Source organism: Limulus polyphemus, unplaced genomic scaffold, assembly GCF_000517525.1.
Source record: "Limulus polyphemus unplaced genomic scaffold, Limulus_polyphemus-2.1.2 Scaffold1873, whole genome shotgun sequence".
Lineage (NCBI taxonomy): Eukaryota > Metazoa > Arthropoda > Merostomata > Xiphosura > Limulidae > Limulus > Limulus polyphemus.
In genome coordinates, this window is record NW_013667483.1 from 47,581 (window position 1) to 59,385 (window position 11,805).

At 36.8% G+C, this 11,805-nt stretch overlaps 1 protein-coding gene across 1 annotated transcript in view; it reads right to left on the reverse strand.

Annotated features, from left to right (window-relative positions):
* The window catches only part of LOC111087205, a 24,589-nt gene extending 15,345 nt beyond the window's left edge, over positions 1–9,244 (reverse strand). The window contains exons 1-4 of the mRNA XM_022393074.1: positions 9,109–9,244; positions 3,678–3,883; positions 2,566–2,701; positions 1,932–2,065 (exon numbers count right to left, since the gene is read on the reverse strand). Coding sequence (XP_022248782.1) covers positions 1,932–2,065; positions 2,566–2,701; positions 3,678–3,883; positions 9,109–9,244 — 612 coding nt within the window. The remainder of the gene's footprint in view (positions 1–1,931; positions 2,066–2,565; positions 2,702–3,677; positions 3,884–9,108) is intronic.
* Between the last annotated feature and the right edge of the window lie 2,561 nt (positions 9,245–11,805).

The window sequence follows — 11,805 nt, forward strand, 5'->3', positions numbered from 1 at the left end:
TAAGAGCTTCCGTCTAGCTGCTCTGCAACGATAACCCAATCTGTGGAGAATCTGTTGATAAGATTTCGGGCTGATCCCACCAACTTTGGCCACTTCTGTAGTCGTTAATCTGGGATCCATTTCGATGCTCCTCTTGACAGCCCTTTTTGTCCTCTCCGATGGACCAGGACGCTGCTCAGTTGTTTCCTTGCCATGTTTCCTGAACTGCACGATGATTCTGTTGAATGTCGAAAGCGGGATTTCTGCGAAATTTGCCGCTGACTTATTCCACCATCTGCTTGACCAACTATCCTTCCTCTAACAAAATCTGACAATTCGAGAGAACCTTGAGTTCTAGGCATGTTGTAGCACAATATAATTAGTGTACGGGCCATTTTCATTTATATAGTGCTCTGTGAACACAAATTAGTTAGCATAAATCAGTTAAATGACGAAACATTAGGTGTCAATTTACTTGTGACCACTCGGTGTACATTCGCTTGATTGCTATATCACACATGATAGAGATGAGCCTAAGTTCCCCTCTCCTATAGATATGTACTATAAGTTTAGCAATCAGCCACCTACTGCTAGACTTACTTAATTATATTATATGTGTTGTGTATTCACTGTGTATTATTAGAGTACTTATTAGTGTATTATGAGAGTACTTAAATACATACAAAATATGTTACCGAATGAACAAGCATTGGGATATATGGGACTATTTGTGTAAAATAATGTTTTGGGGCAACATGGGACCTATTGGTATGGACATGTAAGCACATTCCACTATTTCAGCACTTTCTTCTTCCAGATTTGCACAATTCAAAATATGTTTACATCTTCAACATGTTGACACTATATAATATGCTCTGTTTGTTTGCTTCTTTTAATTTCGCGTAAAGCTACACGCTGGCCATTCCTAATTTTAAAGTGATAAACTAGAGTGTTTTTTGTTTATTTGTATTTTAGCACAAAGCTACACAATAGGCTATCTGTGCTTTGCCCCTTGCAATAGGGGTATCGCAACCCCGGTTTCTAGCGTCGTAAGTCCGCAGACATACCGCTGTGCTACTGGGGGGGGGGCATAAACTGGAGTGAAAGCAGCTAGTCAACGCCACCCACCACCAATTCGGGGGGGGGGCATAAACTGGAGTGAAGGCAGCTAGTCAAACGCCACCCACCACATCTGGGGGGGGGCATAAACCGGAGTGAAGGCAGGTAGTCAACGCCACCCACCACCAATTCTTGGACTACCTTTTTACCAACAAATAATGTAGTGGGATTGATCGTAACATTATAACATCCTCATGGTTTAAAGGGCGAGAATGTTCGGTGAAAGGATTCGAACCAGCGACCTGTAGGTTGTGAGTCGAGTGCCCTAACTACTAGGCCAACCCAGGTCCTGTATTTATAACCATCGAGGTCCTTTACAGACCATGCCAAACGTTCAAGAAGCAAGGTACTTTTGGCAGAACAGTATTTTTCGTATTTGTTTAGCCACATCAAGAATTAAATGACATATACATTTTATGCCACCTTTTTGGGGTTTTATATCATAATTTGTATTTAAACTCTTAACAGTTGCAGCTTTTTCTTTCAAAATAAATATAAATGGAATAACATGCAATTTTATTGAAACACGAAAACAAAGTTTCGTATAGTGTTACACCGATTTCACTACAAGGTTGTATTGCAAGTAGAATGTCAATCAAAATTGTCCACATTTGAATTCACACGTAACTTCAACCTTTTTTGTTGCTTCACCTCTTTGCCTCTGATGTGCAGACGGTCTAATAAGAGAAAATATCTCCAAGCCTTTCAAAGGGGCATGATAGTGGATGCCGGTAAAGGGAGCAGTTATCAAATTCCCTCTACCTGTTATCAGAGTCATTAAGAATGGTAATTTAAAGAAATCTATATGTCACTAGGAAACATTGATGCTTCACCTCTTTGCCTTTGATGTGCCAGGTCAGGTTTGCGACAGGTTTCGATGGCTTCGAACGACAGGTAATGTTCACCTCTTCCCCAATCCGATAGCTTGATTTATTACCCTCGATATCAGGCGGTTCTTGTGGCAAAACTAGCACCATAACAACAACAAAAATAGTTAGTGAAATCGATTGATAAAATGCTTTAAGGTAACAGCAACTATTTTGTTGCTTTTAGTCTAACAGTTTGTTTTGTTTGTTCAGGGAAATATGATCTCTTCTCAAAGTCAGAAAAGCTACACAAATAAAATTTATCGTTATGACACCATTCAACTAATGTAATTTAAGTTTTTGGAAAATGCGTCAAAACAGTAAACCTCGAAAAGATCAAGAACTTCAAAACTTCAGATTAGTTAAATAATCTTTATCGAATTCGACCATTTGATTCATTCTTATTGTGAAAGACCTTGTATGTTTACTTTGCCCGCATCGAAAGAATGAAAAAAAAAAAATGCGACCTTTCATTCAGACATTTCGGCTTACCAACTTAGAAAGTTTGTAAATACATCCAAATCCACATGATTTAACAAAAGAATTTCTCGGGTTCACTTGATCGACTATCATTTTATTTTGCAGTATCAATACAACTCACCGTATATTTTTAATATTTTATCAGCTTGTACTGTACTGTACGAGGGCGCTTCTGTTGAAACTTCACATTCATATAGGCCTTCCGTTCTTAGGTCTGTCTCGGTGAGGAAAACGTGAGTTTGATTGGATCTTTCTAGCTGAAAAGGGAGGTGCCAATATAGATTGACACGCAGAATATAACATTTGTTAGACAAACCTTATAAATAAACCAATACTAATTTCATAGTATTGATTCTAAAATACTTTTCCATTCGATGTTATTTTCGTTAACTTCTGATCAAAGCAATCCACCTACAGAGATCACAACTAAAAATGAACCCATTAATTATTGTACCTAATTTCAAATATCGTGCTAACCAGGTGTATGCAAAGTTACAAAACAAAAACGTATAATGATTAGAAGGTATTTATTCATCAATTGGGAATCCTTACTGTTAATTGACATCAGATTATATTAGACTCACAGGAATACCTTTTCTTGTTTACCACTTCAACAAACGTCCTGCTCCTACATATACGTTATGATGATATATGTATTTATCCTCTCAGACTCGAGAGCAGTACTGCTTACTTAAACTGTCGTGGACCACTAAGAAGGATGTGCAACGAAAAACCATACGATTTACATTCTAACAGTTCTTGTTTATGTGTCTGTTGTCGTGAAATCCCACGAACCGGTAGCTCTAGAGTATTCTTTGATATTTTTTGCTCGTGATTAAAATATATATATATATTTATAGAAAAAAAAATTCAATTCACGCGTGTTGGAGAGTACGTATGTACATTCTTCAGAATAAAACAGACCAGTGTTCAGTTGAAACGCGTAGTATGTCCCCCTCAAATAAATCACTTCTTTATAAATCGTTGCTTGCCAATTTATTATGAGATAGATAGTTGGGTAAGACTTTTTTTGGCCCCCCGTTGGGGGAGCGATAAGTTTACAGACGTTCAATTGTATTTATTTATAAAGTTCAGTTCCGAAGGCTCCCCCCAACAAAACATATCTTTACATTTTCAATGGACATTATTTTTATAGCCACGTTTTCCTTTAAAATAAAAAAAAATAGTATATTAAGAAAATAAACATCATGGAAGCGTTATGTGCACACTTACGTCCATATAAACTCCTTGCAAGTCGTACTTCTGACCAGGAGGATGGTCACTTGGAAGAAAGCGGTAAAACTCGACATGGTCTTTGTACCATTTCACTGAATACAAGTCGTCACCTTCTAAGTCATAGCCACAATACAACCATAAGGGGGCGCCACGTGCAACACCAGCAGGAACGTGTAGTTCCACCAATTTTAAACTGGAAACAACTGCAAAATGTAAAAAAAAAAAAAGACAAAACATTTGGTATGAACAGAAAACAAACATAGTGGTGTATAAGTAAAAGCCTTCAATATAACGACTATATACCTCTTGTATGCAGATGCCTCGCTAGGCGCTGGCAAACGGGGACCGTACACCGAATCCCCAGTTGGTGTCTTGAAAAATCAGAATAGAAAACCATAATCGATATCATACTGAAACACCAAAAATTCCCATGGGCCTCGAATCTTGTAAAAACCCAGTGACGCCCCTGGTTCTATGTGAACATAAACCTACCGTTTGTAGAAGTAATTAATTCATTAAATAATTTATAATTAAATCATCTTTGTTTGTTTGTTTTTGAATTTCGCGCAAAGCTACACGAGGGCTATCTGCGCTAGCCGTCCCTAATTTAGCAGTGTAAGACTAGAGGGAAGGCAGCTAGTCATCACCACCCACCGCCAACTCTTGGCTACTCTTTTACCAACGAATAGTGGGATTGAACGTCACATTATAACGCCCCCACGGCTGAAAGGGCAAGCATGTTTGCTGTGAGAAGGATTCGAACCCGCGACCCTCAGATTGCGAGTCGAGCACCTTAACCACTTGGCCATGCCGGGCCACTTAGAGCAAACTAAAAAAAAAAACCAAAACTTAAAAAAAAACAACATTTTCCGGATTATAAACAGCGAGTAGTCTTACTGTATGTTTAGTTAGGTAAAAGGTTTCGTTTTTTCGCATTAGAACAATAGTATTCACAATGATTTTACAGCAGAGATTTGGACAGGACCTGCGTGGAAATATTCATATTCTAAATGCTTACTAAGGAGTGTTCAAGTTTATCGTAATCTAAAAAAAGTATGCTTTTGGAATTTTCGGTTTTAAGTCCCAAATTTATTGTTGTATGAAGAAAACTAATCGCACATTAATAAATAAACATCACATCGTTTGTATTTTAATACTATTCTACAACTATTATTCATGGATAACGTATAAACATCCTCAAAACACCACAAAAAATCATCCTGTTGGAAGTTTAGTGGGATTATCTTAGTTTCCATTGCTTTGTTTTTTTAGGAATTTCAAACTCCTCAATACTGGTAACGACCCATAAATCTAATATATTATAGGTTTCCAATATAGTTGAAAAGCTCTGAGAGTGTAAGTTAGAATTCTATAATTAAATAACAACGAAAACCCATGCATTAAGTTGTTTTTACAGTTCAAAAAGTTTACTGCGAACATTATTTTGTTATCAAAGTTAAAGAATACGTAATTCGTATTTGAAAATAAGTAAAATAAGGTTTATTGAAGTGTCTCAGAACTTATATTACAATTACATTATACAGGAACTTATAATGTTTGTTTTCGAATTTTTGCGCAGAGCTTCAGAAAGGGCAGTCTGCGCATGGTCGTTTATTACTTTGAATTAACAGTCTAAAAGGAAAGCAGATTGTCCACAGCAATCACCGCCAACCCTGGAGATACTCTTGTCAGGCTGAAATATAGGATTTGACTCTCGCTCTTATAACACACAAACCCAAAAGTAGGAGCCGATTTTATTTTATTTTCGTAGCGGTGATGGAAAGCGAACCATGTAACGTCAGCTCCACAGTCCGGCACACTAGCCACTGGGCCACGCTTAGCCCAATTTTGAATTATTCACTAAATTAAAGGAAGCCAAAATCACCCTACATCACAAGGGTGTATTAGTTTTTGTAGCAAAGAATGACTCGCTCAATAAAATCCGGGGTTTAATTCCCCGCTGTGGACACAGCAGATAACCCAATGTGACTTTGCTCTAAAACAAACAATGAACTATTAATATTACTGAAAAACCTCACGACAAAATTATGATAAAGTTATTTGTATTCTATATTTTAGTCGATATTTTCATTTTTTTAAATTATAGCCATAAAGAAAGAATTATCCATGGAAAATAAAACAAATGACAAACAAGTCAAAACACAAACACACACATACATTTGATACTTTAAAACAATATTTTGTCCATCAGGCAACTTCAATGTCTTTGAAAAATTATCCGTCATTTCCGGTCCAAGTCATGTGTACTTCCGGCACAGAATATCGAAATGTACCACTTATAGTCATCCAAAACCAAATAACTATACAATTAAGTGATTTATTGTTGAACATTACATACATTTAAAGGACCAAATGTCAAATGATATATTATCCAATATAAAAATGTTGCTACGACTAATTCTTGACTTTTAAAACTCGTGCTCTCGGTTGACATACCTTGCGTGTTATAACTACATAGGTTAGTAATTCAGCAATACATGATACTCATGAGGTAGTAATTCAACACAATGAGTGAACATTTTTTTTTCGAAATTACTTGGCACTAATGATCAAAGTTCCTAAACTAGTTTATTTCTTTGTTTGAAGTTAAGCACAAAGCTACACAATGGGCTATGTGTGCTCTGCCCACCACGGGTATCGAAACACGGTTTCTAGCGTTGAAAGTTTCGCAGACATACCGCTGTGCCACTGGGGAGGGGAGCTAAACTACTTACGACTACACAAACGTTAAGTTTAAATTTTAGCTCTGTACCAAAGCCAGATTCATATTACCAGTGTTCCCTTTACCCCAATGGCTCAGTCGTAAGTCTAAGGGCCTATAACTCTAACAATTGTGTTTCTATACTCGCGGTGGGCAGCGCCCAGATAACCCATTGTGTAGAGCAAAACAATGCTCTTAACAACAAAACAAATTAACATATTGTCCAATTGCAACCCCTGTTAATACTCTGGGGTGAAACTATATATTAGTTCGTACAGAAGAAAAGAAAATTTACCCTTCGGCAATGGACAGAAGTTTTTTTTATCTGAAGTAGAATTTTGGGTTGTGTTTATGCTACAGATATATTGAATTCATAATTTAGGATAACTTGACAAAAATAAACGAAATATGACTTCGTGTAAAAGTACGAGAGAAACAGCTTGAGATAACATCATTCTAAACCACAATTTTTTTTTATAACATTCCACCATCTTTTTTTGAGTTGCTGTGTATGGCTATTCTTGACGTGTGATTTGTGTGTGTGTGTGATAACGAAACTTCATAATTATTTATGTTCTGATTCAAAAATAAAACAATGTATTTCTTTTCAAGATTCAACACTTTTTTAAACCGAAGATAACGGAGAACTAGCACAGGAACTTTGGTTTAAAATAATATAATAAAACGCATAAATTTATTTTGATAATAGAAAAGTAATACAGTCAGGACTTAAAACCTAATAAGTAAAGAAAATTACGTTAGTGACAACAATTACGTTAGAAAAGAACCACTACTGTGACTATATATATACAGGAACGAAGTTTTCTTCAAATCTCAAGTATTGCCAATAAACGGTTTTGTGCCACTACAGAGGGTTGGGTATGGTATATTAAACCAACTTTGAATATGCGAATCAGCACGTCACGTGACAACCACAGTCGATATAAAGTGGAACAGTATTTATCAGATCTACATTTTGACACTGTTTAACGTAGTGTGATGCCACCGAAAACTGATCTATTTTGGAAAGAAAATGTAACTGCCCTTTCCGACCCAAAATCACAAGATGTGTTCAGATCCGGGATTTAGAATTTCCAAGATGGAGATATCATTTGTACTTAATGGTATTTTGTTGTTCTTGTTGAATTTCGTGTAAAGGTACACGAGAGCTATCTGCGATAGCCGTCGCTAATTTATAGGTGACGGGCTAGAGGTAAGGCAGTTAGTCAACACCACCAATTACCAATACTTGGGCTACCCTAATTTAATAGTAGGAGTGAGCTTTATGTTATAACGCCCCGCGGCTGAAAGGGTGAGATATTCGGTGATAGGGTTCGAACTCGCGACCCGCTGATAGCGATTCGAACACCCTAACCACTAGGTCATGCCTGGCCGTACTTAATGACACTGGAAAACAAAGGAATATGAATCAACTTAGGGTATCGAAATCATCCAAAAAGGGACTTACAACAAGTCGCATCCCTAACCGCAGCAAGCAGTAAAGTGAGGCTTTTGTAACAGGTGGGAATCGACGAACATAAAGGTAAGGGGTAACAGGTAACGGTACGTAACTTAATCAAGAATAATTTCCGACTGTAAAGGCGACACTGGTCACGTGCACACAACTTGCTTCTACAATATCACGAAATAGATGTTCAGACGCCCTGTACCTCAAGCAGCTGGAGAATGAAATGACAAGTCATGATATTCCAGACAAATACATATTGGTCAAGTCGCCAGATGCAGTGTGTATATGGGTTTCTTTGCGACTGGACTGTTGAAACTAGCGCTGGCAAACCGTCGCCCTCGTACACTGCACTAGAAGGATTATGGAAAGGTCAGGGAGTAGTGGTATGCTTTTGACATACAGCTTTATGACAGTGCCTTTTGGAATAGAGACTAAGCTGAAGGGCTGTTTTCAAGATCCACAGCAGTCAGAAAGAGCATGACCGGAAGTGGCGACATGCAAGTAACGACGTGGTGAAGCTCCAAAATCTTTTTTTGGTATAGTGTACTCAGTCTCTATGTTCTTGAACATTTTTAAACACTCTAACATCACGCATAAAAAACAGTTTAACGTATGGTATAGAATAACAAATGAAATCAGCCATAAAATAGCTAATTTATTGATCCTTGTCTTGACAGAACGATACAGGTAGTAAACAAAAGAGAACATACAATACACGTATACCACTCTATACAAATTAAATAGTACTGGGGAATGCCACAAGTTTCAATGCTAAGATGCATTGAATTTCTTATACCGTTTAAGCCTGTTTTTCACTTCAACATCTTGTAAAGTTATTAAGATTAGCAATCATATGATCAAATAATGACAGCGCCATCTATTAAAAAATAACTTTTTTTATAAAGTGTTTTGGCTAGATATATATATTCTCACAAAGGAACTCCGCAATGCTTGGCTTTAAAAATAATGTTATAAATGGAGGGGGGGGGGCGTGCCCCTTCCACTATTTTGGACTGAGCCGCTCGTCTAATGCAAACGTAATTTTTGTTTGGCGTGTCGTCTTTACATGTTTTACCACCGATTTCCTCGATCATTTGAGGCCTCATTTCCGGCATTAAGGCTTTAAAATTGAAACGGTTTTCAACCTAGAACTGTTCGTCCTATTACTTTTACTCCATCTAGCTTCTCGATGTTCTACTGGAGAACCTTACATCTAAGACTGGAGTTGGAATACTAACCTCCATACTGGTCATACACCTGTGGCCATACTGTTAACACACCTGCTGACATACTGGTCAAAAACATGCTGTCATACTGGTCACACACCTGTGGCCATACTGTTAACACACCGGCTGAAATACTGGTCATATACATGCTGCCATACTGGTAACACACCTGCTACCATACTGGTCACACACCTGTGGCCATACTGGTAATATACATGCCACACTGGTCACACACCTGCTGTCATACTGGTAACATACATGCCATACTGGTCACACACCTGCTGACATACTGGTCACACACATGCTGTCATACTGGTAATATACATGCCATACTGGTCACACACAGGCTGTCATACTGGTAATATACTTGCCATACTGTTAACACACCTGCTGACATACTGGTCACACACATGCTGTCATACTGGTAATATACATGCCATACTGGTCACACACATGCCATACTGGTCACACACCTGCTGTCATACTGGTCACATACATGTCATACTGATCACATATATGTAATATTGGTTACACACATGTCATACTTATCACACACTTGTCATACTGGTCCATACTTGTCATACTAGTCGCACACATGTCATACTGATCACATACCTGCCATGCTAGTCACACAACCGTTATACTAGTCACACACCTGCCACATTGGCCACACAATAAGAAAAAAGTAAATTGGAATTCTCCCATCATATTCTATTATAGCTGGGTGCTGTGCTACATGGTTGTTCAGTGGTTTTCGTTTTGTGTGTGTGGGTGGGGGGGGGGGGGGAGAGTGAAAAAAGTAATCAAATAACGTGGTAATGTTCTTAGCCTAGCTCGTAAATCGAAGGTTCAGAAAACCTAATGGAATAAAATATAACTAGTCTTCCCAGTGGATTACATTAGTATTATAAATTTTAAATCCAAGTAATTAGTAATCGCGATTAATATATATTTCCTCGTATTGAGATGATGATAAATATTTCCTTAGCCGCTTACATTAAGAATTTCCCGTATATTTGGATTTTCATATTTTTATTATTATGTTTTTTTATCCTTTCGTTGTGAAATCTAGTTATTCCAATATTATTATTATTATACCAATCTGTTTTAAAGCGACCTATAGCGGCGAGTACGAATTGTATGGCACACAACTAGAACATTCAGTTAATGTAATCAATAAATCCAATCATTGTTCCTTTCAGTGATTGATAGAAAACACAACGATAAAATTCTTATATTTCAAGAACTAATCCAAAACTCTTGAGATTTATTTAGCAGGTGATGTATCAGGCATTTTAGTGATAATTCATTAAGTTCAATTTTATGGTTACAATTCTTATTGATGGTTACGTCATCAGAGCAAATTACTGGCTGAAAGGATTGGTTATTCTACACGTAGGCAAAAAAGTTCGTGAGCTGTCAAACCGTTTAAAAGGTACTTTTCACTTGTTATTTTAGGATTTTTAGCACGAGGAGTTGTTGTAACGTGACGAAAAGAAAACAAACAAATAGCAACTCAAAACTCGTTTTAAAACTTCTAACGTCGTCATAGTATTTTATTTATTACGAGACACTGTTAGTCGCGTATTGAAATTAAAAAAACAAAACAAATAAATTCAAGACTCGCTTAAAAATCTTGGGCATCTATAATATTTTTCCCATGATACATCGCTTTTTACCACAACACATTGCTGTTATATAACGAAACGAAATTTAAAACGAGGCAATCGTTTGTGATAAGTACGGAGGCTCTAATGGAACATTGTTAGTAATAAAGGCATGAGATGAGTTTCATAGACCGTGAGTACTATTCCTCTAATAATTACAGCTCCAAACGTAGTCCCTGTACTACACATTACTCATTGTCTAGAATTTCACGAACAGCAAAGGTTATGTTGTATAAAACTGCGAATAAAGTTATCTATTAATCCAATGTAGTTTTTAATCATCACTTTTCCTTATATGTTTATTTACTTATAGAGATGTTTCCAAAGAGATTCGTCAACCTAGGTACATGTATTTCTCTATCTTAGCACGGATTAGAGAAGAATTGTCTAATAGGTTTGTATCTTTAACTGTTTTAAGAAACGACAGACATGTTTCTATTTGTCTGTTTGTGTAGAGCAAAGCCATAATTGGGCTATCTGCTGTGTCCACTGCGGGGAATCTAACCACGGATTTTAGCGTTGTAAGTCTGTAAACTTACCGCTGTCTCTCTGGGGGACTGGTATGTGGGAAAGGATAAAGCCATTTCTGTAACGTATTTTTATTTTTCTGTCTTGTTAAGAAATTGTGGAGTCAAGTGAGTAACATATTTCTCTTTGGTTTGTTAATAAATGGTAGAGTTTTCTGTGTAACGGATTTCTTTTTTTTTGTTTTCTTAACAAATGGTAGAGTTTACTGTGTAACAGATTTCTCTTTTTTTTGTTTTGTTAACAAATGGTAGAGTTTACTGTGTAACGGATTTCTCTTTTTTTGTTTTCTTAACAAATGGTAGAGTTTACTGTGTAACGGATTTCTCTTTTTTTGTTTTGTTAACAAATGGTAGAGTTTACTGTGTAACTGATTTCTCATTTTTTGTTTTGTTAACAAATGGTAGAGTTTACTGTGTAACGGATTTCTCTTTTTTTGTTTTGTTAACAAATGGTAGAGTTTACTGTGTAACAGATTTCTCTCTTTTTGTTTACAAATGGTAGAGTTTACTGTGTA